At 36.8% G+C, this 14,246-nt stretch overlaps 1 protein-coding gene across 1 annotated transcript in view; it reads left to right on the top strand.

Moving 5' to 3' along the window:
* Positions 1-13,795: 13,795 nt before the first annotated feature.
* The window catches only part of LOC128887710 (uncharacterized), a 2,084-nt gene continuing 1,633 nt past the window's right edge, over positions 13,796-14,246 (top strand). Inside the window, exons 1-2 of the mRNA XM_054143910.1 lie at positions 13,796-13,799; positions 13,988-14,219. Of these exons, the coding sequence (XP_053999885.1) occupies positions 13,796-13,799; positions 13,988-14,219 (236 nt within the window). The remainder of the gene's footprint in view (positions 13,800-13,987; positions 14,220-14,246) is intronic.

Below are 14,246 nucleotides of genomic sequence, written 5' to 3'. Positions count from 1 at the left end.
TTAAAACCTGCGTGTTTTGTTTAGTTAAATATTCACCAAGACTCACGGTATCTTATAAGACAAACAATAAGATATTTTAGGCTTTTACGGTTTGATTTTTGATAGTTGATAGTAATTGAAGGAAATTCAATTGAGGCGTGTTTCGCGCACAAGGGTTGTACAGGGTAATCCGCTCGCTAATAGACACAATGGACAACCACAACAATAGCCGACCGTCATAAAGTCTACAATGACGGTCGGCTATAGTTGTGGTTGTCCATTGTATCTACTAGCGAGTGAATCACCCTGTACTATGGAATTTATTACTTGGGTAAACAGATATCGTTCGAATCATTAACATCTAGCCGCCTCTCTTTTCAGAGCTAAAAAAGTCGATAAACCGAGCTGTCAGTGTGGTTGTTCAAAGCAGGATCTTGACCATGTAATATGGCAATGCCGAATCCTTAACCCTTTCGGTACGAGCACCAAATATATCCGGCATCTATCTGATAACCTGCGTGTACGAACGACATTTATAGTTGGTTTTAACATTAAAGCTATAAGCAACAGTTGTTAGAAGAAACATTATTTTATTAAGCACAGTTCCTATTTAACGCTACGGAAAATTTTCAAACAAAAGAGGACTGACCTCGTACAGCGGGAGTCTCACGACGGACAGAGGCGCTCGTACCGAAAGGGTTAATTGCAATAGGAATAACATGATTCGTAACCTTTGTAAAATCAGACTTTATCCACCTCATACAATAGCTGTATTCCTCAGCAAACCAATGATTCAACCATTACTAATTATATATTTAAGTTTCTAAAATTTCATGGTTTATCGTCGTAAGTCATATATTGTTCGTAATGTACTATCAGGTAATACCGTACTTATTTAGTAATTGTATCTAAGTTTAACTTCTGTATAATACTGTAATCTGTACTGTTCGATTTCATTATAATTTAATTCCTAATATGTTCAGTAATGAGCATATAACCCCGGCAGGGGTTTTAATAGCCTAATAATAAAAAAAAGAAGTTGAAGCGTGTCCTTTGAGTGAAATGGTACAGTGTTTCATCAAGATTCCAAATAGTTTATTCAAGGATCAAATGATACACTGATATAATCTACAGTATTGCATAACTGTTACAACTGGGACCTCGTAGAGATCATTGTCCATTCATTTTGTTCTTCGTGAAGACAACCTGCGTTGGTATTCTGTCAGAACTCGTAGAGGTGTGTTTTGGTCAGGGCTACGAGTCATATCCATACTTTACTTTGAATGGATTAACAATAAGTCACTTAGACTTCAGAGGATCCTACACTATTTTAGAGGACTTAAGTAGAACCTCAGTAGACGAGGAGACGTCTAATGGCTGTAGTTGTCTGAGCAGTTTGAGGTTTTTTCGAAACTCTAAAAGTTTCAAGTAGTAAATTTCATACAGAGGATTCCGAAGGTTAATTTTCCTATCGTTTTCCATCGTGACATCGACATCCTCCTTTTGGAGCCAATAGTCCTGGGCACTGAACCGTTTCAGACTTCTAGGGTCTTGGAACAAAGTGCAAATTGCTCAGAGAAGCAAAATTGCTAACATTCACATTGCCTACCAGGGCCTTTATGATCAGAGCTTCTCAAAGATCAAGAATTAATCAAGTTTTTTCCATTTTAATGGACTTCGCACTCTTTTCCAGGCCCCAAGTAGAGTAGGGCCCAGGCAGACAAGGCGACTTTTATCTACTTCTGTCGTTAAAATGGTCCTGAACGGTCAATGATCTCAAATGGTGGGTCACAAACGTTGAATTTCGATAAGTTCTTTACGTACAGATGACTCTATGATCCTCCAGCTTAAACGTTCAGCAACAACACACTTTGAATAAATAGAAGGAATTCCAAGATTTCGTTTTTCTTCTAGTTTTCAACATTCTTGCCAACGATAATCCAGAAAAATGTTCGAATATAAAATAAACTTGAATGTCTGTCAAGTCACCAACTACGGTACCACGGTTTTGACTTTCTTGGAAACTTCCAATGAAGAGAAAAGGATATCTTAATGTTTTTCCTATTTATTCAAAGTTCAAATATTTTATCCTTTTCCTAGAGAAGGCTTTATAATCCTTAAATCTAAGCGTTCAGCAACACACATTTAAAATAAATACAACGAACCCCGATATCTCGTTTCTTCTCCTCATTTCGAACATCGTCATCAACGGACAAACGGATTGCTGAAATACCACCTGAACTTGGATATCCATCCAGTCACCAGCTACCTGCTTCCACATACGCTCTACGATCTTGGCTTGCTTGAAAACTTGCAAGGAAGGCTCTCGAATGCCCGTCGCTAGTCTAAGTTAACTAGCTACGGCGCAAAAACTGGCCGTTCCTCCGCTGCTCCGACTTTTTTCGTTACGCCGACGGCGTGGTCCTCTCCCCGTTTCCCGTGCCCCTTTCTTTCCACGGGAGAATCCTGGCCTGCAGAGTTTTCCCTAGAGAATCGCGGTGACACATCGACCTGTCCAACGCTGAGACGCGCAAACGTATAATCACGGGGAATCAGCTTAATCGCGCTCCGAGGGAAGAAGCTGGCTTGGAAGTCATTACGGCCAGGCTCTAACGAAATGCTGATATCCGGGGGACTCGTTCGACCAGGCTTCTTTCGTGTCCCTTTGTGTCGAGGAAAATTGTTTCAGATGCTGAAGAATAGATAGTCGATGAGATGCGACATGCCCGTTGGCTATAGCTTCTCTATCTGCAATAATAATAACAAGATACCAAACAAGAAGGCGTTAAACGACTGTTGCAAAAAAAGATAAAGTTCCAAAAAAACTACTAACGTCAAAACAGAGACCATTCGAAGACCCCATTCCTGACAGAACCATCCCAACGTTTCTGCGTCTACCCCATAAGTGATTCTACAAGCTGTTGCCTGTTGTCTGTCTTATTTGTATTACATGTGTTTTTGTTTATACATAGTTTTATATAGTGTCCTGGTTTTATTTATCTTTTTTGGCAACAGTCGTCTAATAGCTTCTTGTCTGGCATCTTGTTATCTAGCTCTATTTTATTTCTATTTGATGTGTTTTTGTTTTTAAATAGTTTTAAAGTAAATCCTTGTTTTATTTGTCAAGATTATTTTTCACAATTTTTAATAAAAGTCTTAGGACACCATGTGAAGCTTGCATTATACATAAATAAATAAATACATACATACTAGTATACTACATATATATATATATATATATATATATATATATATATATATATATATACAATAGAATTTAGAATTACTCTTTAATATCACAATTAGAATTTAGAGTTACTCTTTAATATCTCTACTAAGTCATCCAATAATTTATAAAATCATATTATGTGAACCGTACGCATGTCATCAAATTCAATTAAAAATCTCAGTCTGAGCCAAGTGGTTAATGAGGAAGTAATTTTTCAAGCAAAATACGAAATATTTCCGTTACCTATAAATATTAATCGCATAATTGTATGAAATATTCGAAGCAGAAAGAGATCGTTTACTGCATGTCAGGAAGCATCACGTGGCGGTTGAAGTACCGAAGTTTACGTTGTCGTCTCTGTCACTTCGTTGCAGCTACCACCCTATAAACCGACGTATTAAACACACAGACGTCTATTACGGTGTTCATGAGATTCTTGGCGAAACCGTGTTGGCCATCTGGCATGCAACCGGTCGGCAGCAAGTGCCACGCATTATCGTCCTTGCGATAGTAATTGTTGCAGAACACCGCGTTCTCTCTCTCGATTCGCAGAAATCCACGAGTCTCTCCTCCCTGCGAGAGTTCCTTCGCCTCGCAACGTGCATACTTCCGCCATTTGAAACATTAGGTCGGTGCAAGGATTCTTACACATACTTCTATATAATTCCATCGATACTTCGCTCCCTTTATGAGTAAATAAAGGGTTTTCAAAAAGGGCCTTTAGGGTTTCGTTTAAAAAAAAAGAAATGATTTAGGGTAGTCACGGTAGATACTTAAACAACATCGTTTTTCACGATTAATAGTGTTGGAATATATATTATAATTCAATCTTTCATTTTACTACAAAAATAAATGTACTGAAAATATATGTACAATGCAATATCTGCCACTGCAAAATAAAAAAAGAGAAAGTTTAGGATATGGCCTGACTTTTCAAGTGCCATTGAGGACCCTTCCTGTACTTTCCTAGGGCCTAAACAGTGTACTGCAAAAAACTGCAGTGTATACAGCTAGAAATTCTTTCTACCTTTTCTTATAACATTTGTCTGACAATGAGACTCGACTAGCTCCTCGTAGAGAAAAGATTTCAGCTCATTCGTGACATTCAGTAATAAAATCAAAACTTATTATTTCATTATATACCATCTTCCAATACCTAGTAGCCATACTTGCTTTTATTTGAAATAAAAAAAAAATCTTTATTTGTGTTTTATTAAAATTTGAGTCTCCTTTTGAACGTCTTTATTTATATTTCCCACGCATTGCGAATTTTATTATCGACTCTCAAGCTTCTCGGCTGTGTAAAATTATAGTTTGAGATGTTCAGAATGCTTTAATAGAGGTAGCAATAGGAGTAGCAACAATAATCAGTAATAATTATTTCACTTAGGCTGTTTTTCCATTCGCTTTGTAATACCTCAAACAGTTGATTTGCATATTTGTGCTCTTTTTGTCTTCGAGCTCTGTCTACATAATCCCAAACATGTTCAATAATATTTCAATCAAGACTTACAGGCGACCAATTCATAACTTTTCATGTTTTAGTCTCCTTTAAATCTTATAAATAATTTTTTACAATTCTATTGTATGTATATGTAGTATACTGTATTTATTTATTTATTTATTATATATAAATTATCAGTCTACAAATTTCTTATCTGATTCCCAACACTATATCGTCTCACGGTACTCTGAAATATGATATCTGTGATCGTTAATCTGCATAAAAGTGAACGTCACGAAATTCAGGGAAAATACATTCTGTTAAGTTTACGCGACACCTTCTAGGTGATCGTACATCTCTCAGGTGCTATCTTTAAAATAATACCTACTCGAAGACTTCCCACTGAAGGCACTTCGGTCTCAAAGGGTTACTAAATAACTCCCACAGGTGAAATACGTCGATGGTGCTTTGAACGGCCCTCGCGGCGATTTTTAATCGAAGTCCCCAAAAAGCTTTCGCGGTAACGAACAGGTCCTACGAAACTTGGCCCGCCAGGAAATAAAGTCCCATTAACCCTTAATAAACGAGCGTTCTCGTACGGGAGTGCTTACTTCGGTAGGTCTGCAGTCGTATTTATCCTAGTGACACAAAATTTGGAACCGTCGGCCTTGAGAGGGCAGCCCAATATCCTTCACCAAATACTGCTCTTGCTTTATAGTCTTTAGGGATTTTCGAAAAAGGTATGACTTAACCCTTTGCACTCGAGTGTCTCTTCTATGGAGACACCGTAAGTCTAAGCAAACTTTATTAGTAATAAATAAATATGTTCTTTAATGTCTAAACATTCATATAGGCTCAAGTATCGTTACAGTATATTATATGCTTTATAAGTTACATTATGTAATACATGATTTCTGTTTACACACTCTGTAATGAAATAACTCCAAGTGCCAAGAATTAAAAATGACGAAAGTAAAATTAGTAGGCTTTTTAACAAACTGATATACATATTTTGATTTCTTACAAAAAAAATTCAAGATAAATATTTTATATTCTAATACTTTGTTAGGTATTCGTACCCTCTATGACTATTGAAGAAATTTGTCTAAACTAAATGATATGTTTGATATTTTCAAATAAAGTTTTTACTATAAACATACACATGTGTGAAATTTATTCCTGTACATAATTATAATTAGACTGCGGATTTCATGCATTTATAATACAATCGAGTATAAAAAATAGATGTCAAACATAACTAAAAGTTATATGGATTTATGCGAAACACAAATTAATATAATTACATAAAAGAATATATTCTATATAAATTATTACACAAAGTCGAAGTGCATAAAGTCCGCAATCTAATTATAACGAAACATTTATTTGACATCATCAAGCGTATTACTTACTTTAAACAAATTTTCTCAATGAACATAGAGGTTCTGAATATTTATGGGACTGACTTACGTCTTTCATGGGTCATCATTTAGTCCTACCGATTTTACATTAAATATATAATATTTCTACAACCTTCTTACAGCGCGTTGCAGCAAAAGCAAATTTTAGTATGCTCGTACGTATGCAACGAAACGGTCAATATACAAGATGCGCTAAATATATGTATTCTTACGTATAGATCTAAATATAAACAAAAGCATTGGGTGGGCTACCGTTTTGCCTCGTACTGTATCTTCCTGGAGACTTCCTGAATGCACTTCGGTACCAAAAAGGGGTTAATAAACAGTCCCGACGAGTGAGATATGTCGATGCTGCTTTGAGCGGTACTTGCAGCCGCGCTCAACGATTTTTAAACGAAGCAACTGACAAAAGCTTCGCAATAACGAACAGATCGAACAAAGGTCGAGTGTCTTCCGTAAAGAAATAAAGCCCCATTAAGGGCGACCGCGGGCCCATGGTAGAGCAATAACACGCGCAATGTTGCATCGATGGCTCGGTGGCAGCGTCGTTTGGTGCAACGGTCGAAAAAAATGAGTTCTTCGCTCGCGGAAGATCGAGTTAATATTCAGCCAAGTTTATCCATAAACTCCGTTTAACTGCGCGTAACTGCACGTCTCAAGCACGTTTTGATATCTTCACGAGCCACCCCGCTAAAGCTGAATTCGAGGACCAGACGTTTTCTACCTGCTGGACACATTTCGAATGTTTCCATTCCATGTTCTCGACACGTCGACGATAATCGCCATTTCTTGGTATCTTCGATCGTATTACATGTTTACGAGACGCTACGGACCTCTGCGAAAGCGGAGACATTTCTACGGGACTCATTCAAATGGCGTTCATCAATCTGGTCCTGGTGATAAGTCTAGGACGTGCTTGATGCTCATTTTCGAATGGATAGAGATTCATGTGATCTGGTAGTGCAAAAGTGTTCAGATTGAACCCATGGCGGTTTCCATTATGACGAATTTATAGCAGCATTAGAAAGTTGACTTTTACATCCTATATATCCAAAGAAAATATACCCATATACGGTGGGTGTAGAAAGCATTCGTACATCGATCAATTTCTAAAAAAACTGTGTAAAATTGTAATTTATTAACTTATTTTTCATAAACAATGACATTCTACATATTCTCCGAAATCTCTAGAATAGATAGATTTCAAAAAAAAAAAATAGCTATTTATGTAAGTTGCGAACTTAACAAGAAAAAAACAATTAATCGATAAAAATGTTGAAGCAATAAGTATTCGCACAACTGTTTAAAAGTACTTTCCTGGAAATTTGATGTTTTCTAATTCGCACGGAGCAATAAACTATTGTGTTTACGTTACAAACTCTACTGTAAATGGTTCGTCATAAGAATCGTCCAAATACTTATTGTTTCTATACTTTTACCTACTTTCCGCAATTTTTTTTGCTCATTTCACAAATTATATTAACTAGTAAATGTTGTTTGGACTATACCTATCTTAGAGACTTCCGAGAATATGTAAAATATCATTGATTATAAAAAAAGGAATTTAAGAAACTACAATTTCACACAAAAGTTTTTTGGGAAATTGATCGGTATACGAATACATTCTACACCCACTGTAAGTTATGTAAAGAATAATGGAGGCATGAGATTTCTGTGCTTTAATAACAAAATACTATACATCTGTCACCATAGACGTGGTGGACATATTATATAAATTATATAAGTTGCGCATAATCCATACTATTTATAATTTATTAACATTCCAATATTCTTAACCTCCACCCTTATTAAAAAATTATCGAATTATGTTATTAGGGTGCTGCAGAATATTTTTGAATAGCAATACAAAATGTTATAGTTGCTCCGAAGTATGGCTTGGCATCTTTATTACGTCCTCATCAGGTACATATATTTGAAATGTACTTCGTACTTCACAATATTGAGCCGTTCAGCAGAGAATCGATGACTTACGGGTAGAAATAAATTAATGGACATTTCATATGCATCAACCTAATATTTGTCAAGGGCCACAAGAAACATTGAGTCCTACGATGAAGTGTCTGAGACTCTAAACCAAACATTTTTCTCGATAAACAGTAGTTTTAAACGACGCATCCGTTGACAGGGGCATGCTTCCGTAGATTCTGATACATAACCAAAAGCATAAATCACGATGAAGTTGTTTACAATGTCCTAGCTCTTGTGGCGTGTTCCCAGCTAAGGCGAATAAGAGGGCTGACGAAAAAAAGGGACAACAGTCCTCGAAACTTGCCCAAAAAGTAAACAAGTTGAGAACGACAGAAAAGGAGTGTGAAACAGATGACCAAGCCAGTTTTGTGGCATCGAGACGGCACGGTCCACCAATTTGTTTTGCGGCACAAGTCTATATTCACGTCTACTCTGCAATCATTGGCACGAGGGAACCTAGGGCGCCTAATGCCGGAGTCGGAACTCCAGCAAAGATCACGCGACCATTATCCTTCGCATAACTAAAGTTTCCATAGTCCAGATGGCCCGGAACAGAGCCATTCTTTCTTCTTACCTCCATCGAAAACGATGCAAAGGGAATAAAACAATTTCGTGTACGACTGCAGGGATCCTCTACTCTCGCGAATAATTTGGAAAGTATTTCATTATAGAACTGTGGAGATTTTTGTTATGATACATTGTACTGGAGGAAACTATATACAGGTGCGACAAAGATATGTATTGCTTGTGGATTGATTAAATCAGTTTGTATTCCAATTGCGCAAGAGTAGATTTGTTCATTTTAACCCATTCACTGCCAGGCAAATTTAATGCATTTTGCCTTGGGCGTCAAGATTTAATACAGTTGTGTGATATAGGTTATTATTTTGATAATAAAAAATGATATTAACACGTTCACGGCGGTGCAGTGTTACACAGTATTTGATAGATGTTGGACTTTTTACTTGGTTTGGGATGAAACATGATTTCCTTTGGTACCACAAATCACAGAACAACTTATCTGCACGAGTTGATATAATATATTTGTTGGACAATATTCTCAAAGAACAATTGAACTTAAAACAAAAACGCGCGGACCAGGAGCCCGCCATTCGAACACACACACACACACTCTGACGCGTCAATTAACCGCGAGATTCAACAATAGACACGCGAGGGTGAGCCACTGGTGGTACACGCCGGCGTGAACGTATTAAATCTGTTGTTTTAAAAAGGAAATTTACCATTTTCCTTTGCAATAATTCGTGTCCCAAAGGCTAGAAACTACCCTTTGGATAATTGCAATCAATTTGAATTACGAGACATCTCGTAGTTGGCAGTGAATGGGTTAAGAACGTTTCCGTCATTTATTTTTGTACTATAAGTTTGGAATAAATTGAATAAAAATTGGAAAAAAATGGATATAAATTTTTAGCTCCTGATTTTAGAATGCTCCTAGGGCGTGCATGGTTTTCTTATTTTGATAAATTAGAGCAAGAGAACCTTTGATGTATCTTTATTAATCCAATGTTTCGATCAAAATGTACAGTGGGTGTAGAATGTATTCGTATACCGATCAATTTCCCAAAAAACTTTTGTGTTAAATTGTAGTTTCTTAACTTCCTCTTTTTATAATCAATGATATTTTACATATTCTCGGAAGTCTCTAAGATAGGTATAGTCCAAACAACATTTACTAGTTAATATAATTTGTGAAATGAGCAAAAAAAATTGCGGAAAGTAGGTAAAAGTATAGAAACAATAAGTATTTGGACGATTCTTATGACGAACCATTTACAGTAGAGTTTGTAACGTAAACACAATAGTTTATTGCTCCGTGCGAATTAGAAAACATCAAATTTCCAGGAAAGTACTTTTAAACAGTTGTGCGAATACTTATTGCTTCAACATTTTTATCGATTAATTGTTTTTTTCTTGTTAAGTTCGCAACTTACATAAATAGCTATTTTTTTTTTTTGAAATCTATCTATTCTAGAGATTTCGGAGAATATGTAGAATGTCACTGTTTATGAAAAATAAGTTAATAAATTACAATTTTACACAGTTTTTTTGGAAATTGATCAGTGTACGAATACTTTCTACACTCACTGTAAGTCTCCATTTATCAGATGGCCAAGAAGAGACATTATTTCCCTTCATGGCATCGAAAATAATTTCGTGTGCGTCTGACAGGCATATTTTGTTATTAAAAAACAAAAATTATGAAGTCTTTTTCGAACAAATCTCTATGTACAATGCTTAATAGCAAAAATATTTTACCATCTACGCAATTACAAAATATACAACGCCTAAATCTAATGAACTGCACTCTCTGCTACTCGTTAATTGTCCTATCGATAAAACGTGAGAAGCATCACTAGTGAAAGAGTACGCGCCGGAATATGAGAAGGTAATTATCACGCGCCGATTCTCGACATCGGTCATCGCGAAAAAAATGAACGGGGTAAAGAAAAAAAGGAGAAAACATAATTACCAAGCTTTCATCCGCGATTAATCATACGAATAACAGGTTCGAGAATAAAAATCGCATTAACCCACCTGTCGACCGATAAGTTTGCACAAGAAGATTAACGAGGCCCGTCGTCGGTGTTCAGCGAAAGTGCACGTGCATTCCAATTTGTCGCGGCGTTTCAGATCAACGCCGCGTTACGTTAGCAAACTGTCGTGCAAACGGACCCGTTCAACAAACAGAAGAGAAGAGAACTGAAGAAAATCAGTTGGCAACGTTCTTGTCAAAAAGTTCTAACTATACAGTATTTGGATCCATTTGCATTTACATCCATTTACATTTTACACATTCACAACTTTATTACATAATTTTTGCTGTACCAGTTTAGCATTTATCAAATTTTATTGCTTCATGCAGTTAAAAATTCTAACTAAATAGAAGCTAGATCCATTTGTGATATCCCATCGCTGACACTTTTTATGCTCGAAACTGTGTTGCATAATGTTTGTGATATCACTTTGAAATTTATCTATTCTGCTTACTTTTTACAATCAAGAATTCTGTCTGAATAGAAACTAGGTTTATATTTGATGCCTGATCCTTGATAGAGTCTGTATGCTGGCAACTTTGTTGCATATTCTTTGTAGTAACAGCTTGTAATTTGTCAATTCTTTTTGCTCTTTACGATTAAAAATTGTAACTGAATAGAAGCTGGACTCTTCATTCTGGCAACTTTCTTGCATAATTTTTGCAGTAGCAAAAGTTTAGAATTTATCATATTTTCGTATTTCTTACTGTCAAATATAAAGAGATATTGTAATATAAAGCCCTTCCTTCTTTAATCCATGTCTGCAGCCTAATAGGTGGCAACCAGAGTTGCAGACTGACAGGCGGGTTGCATTAAATCTACAGAGATTATAAACTCCAATTTAAGACTTCATATTACAATAAATGACCTCGTATGATAGGTCAATGAATTTGTGTAATGAAATGGGTTTGTCTCTTATTATGGATAAAAATATATAAAGTTTCATTTTAACAAATTAATTTGTTCTTCAAATGTCATCCACCATTTTACTTACAAAAATATTACTTGCTCCATATAATGTCCTCCATTGTACCAAATAACTTTTGTACAAATATTTTTTTATAATTTCATCATTTCGTTAGATATTTAACTACTCTGCTTTAAACAAAACAGCCTGTATATCTACTTACTAATAAAGTCTTCTTCTCATTTCAAGCGTACTTACGCTCCAATCTTTCTTCAAACTTTAAATCAATAATAATTTCGATTCATTATAATTTGATCATTGATCATACACACACTCATACGTACATAATTTTAAAACCATTCGATTTCTGCGTTAGTTTAAGAACTTAATGATAGGAAGATGAAAAAATTAAGATAAATAGGAATGCTTCCCCTCCGGTGTGCCCAACAGCTAGGAAAGTAAAAAAGAGGAGAAAATTGAACTTCGATTTGCGTACTCAACCGATTGTCATTATATTTATTTGCAGTACGTGACGACGCAGCTACTCTATCGATTCCTTCACGGGACATCTACTGCCTGTTCTGTGTTTAGCGTCGATGAGCCGCGACCATGATTTCGCACTACTTGATGGCGTTGCAGCTGCACCCGTTGCGCCAGTACATCTTAGTCGAACGCACCGTGACAGAGAATAATCGTAAGATTCGGTTAACTTAGACGGTGAGGGAATTTTGCATGTACTTTCAGTCCGGTGCACAGTGCGATATTTCAATGATCTAGTGGGACAAAACTTGTGGTCCAACATCTCGGAAATTATAAGGCCGTCCGCACACGAAGTTACTCAAAAGCAACGTAATTAATTGGTGACTGTAATCATAAACTAGTTACTTACTAAAACTATAATATTATATAGTTTTGGGTACTTTGAATTAATTCTTTGGAAACTGTTTAATCAATTTTTTACAAAAATGCCAATGTGACGTAGTGAACAAGGTAAAAGCATTTAAATGTTAGAAATTTATCATTCATTTCGGTAAAACGATGTTTACGTACAATTTCTACTTTCTTTTATAACACGGTAATGTGGAACACTCCGTAGATAAGCCAGGTCGCCTTTTTGATAATGTAAAATACTCTGTTCGTAAATCCATCGATCAATTAGGCCTCTACATTAACGAATCTTGTCGACAGAGTGGACTACACAGCCGACAATATCTTATCTCGTTCCCCATTCAAAGATTTGCATTAGAAACATGATATTTTACCGAATGCGCTACGTTAACTTTATTATGAAGAGTTACTTACAATGCAACATTTAAATACCTTCCAGTGCCTCAAAATACCTTTCAAACACTTTGACGTTAATCAATCAAACATTTATGTACATACATAGCATTCTAGGGATTCAAATAATCACAATATACCTTGCAATATGACAATTTTCCAGGTTAATAATTAACATACCACAGAAACTAAATCCTTCAGCGATGAAAATTCTTTCTTCTTGCTAAGGGATAAAACAATAACTCGAATGATTCTTTGCATAATTCACATCTAAGTGTCATTTGCGCCGGTAGAACTTTCCCCGGAAATTAATATTTGTGGAGCTGTGCGAGTAGTTAAATTGTCTCCTGCAATTACTCTTTTCTACCACACAATTATAACTGACGGACAATGCAGTATACTCTACGCTTTAGGTGACAACACTCCAGCGATTTAATTCGTAGAAGATGCACCGTTTTCACTGATAATGCCAGTGTCAGCATAATACTCGAGTAAATTAAAAATACAGTGAGCCAAACTTTCTGTCAAAATCTCCACAATTTTTAGATCTTCCTAAGTACGTTGAAGAAGGACGAGTTCTAACTGGCGCGTGATTCTGTCGACATTGCAACCAATTAGGTAAACAAGGATATTTGTGGTCCACGGTGAGATTAGAGATTACGCATGTTACGATGCAGTCGTAACGAAATGACATTTCTCCCTGGATCGTTGCCTCACGACTAGGCCTTCGTCGACGACGAAATGAACAAAAATCACCCTTTCCGAGATGTGTAATCACCGCCGCGTCTAATAGACCTCGGTGTAACTGGGACACAAACAGTTTACTGCACCGTTCGTGGGCGGCTAGTCCGTTTGATGAAACATTGCGAAACGTGCGGTTTCGTTGAGGAGCATCCAACCTGCGAGTAGCAACGGGAGGTGTTCGTATAAAAGGCGTTGTCACTTTGTTCGCCATGGTATACGCCAGTTGATTATGCGGCCATTAGAATGGGTACGTAGCCTCTTCCAATAGAGACTAGTTCCACGAATATTTCTTTGTGTCGGATACTAATCGAATCATACCACGAGTGCAGTTGGAGATATTGTTGTTGCTCAACCACGCCGCCGGACAAGCTCAACGGACGATCCGGCAAGCGGGGTATATTTACAACAGACCGAATATACCGTTTCCATTGCCAGGTCCTGATGATTCGCAAACATATCCTACTCCTGGAGATGTAGCTGCATATTTACCACCACAACAACCATCTACCCCTTCACCACCAGCGTACAACTATCCTCCACCACCTTCTCCGCCTCCAACACCTCCTCCACAACCGAAGTACGTAGCTCCACCGTCGCCTCCACCGCAACCGCCACCTCCGCCACAACCAAGTTATCCACCTCCACAACCAAGTTATCCACCTCCACCGCCACCATCTCCTCCACCACCACCAAC

Source organism: Hylaeus anthracinus, unplaced genomic scaffold, assembly GCF_026225885.1.
Source record: "Hylaeus anthracinus isolate JK02 unplaced genomic scaffold, UHH_iyHylAnth1.0_haploid 11989, whole genome shotgun sequence".
Classification (NCBI taxonomy): domain Eukaryota; kingdom Metazoa; phylum Arthropoda; class Insecta; order Hymenoptera; family Colletidae; genus Hylaeus; species Hylaeus anthracinus.
The sequence above is the reverse complement of the archived record's forward strand: the minus strand, read 5'-3'. Positions and strand labels throughout refer to the sequence as shown.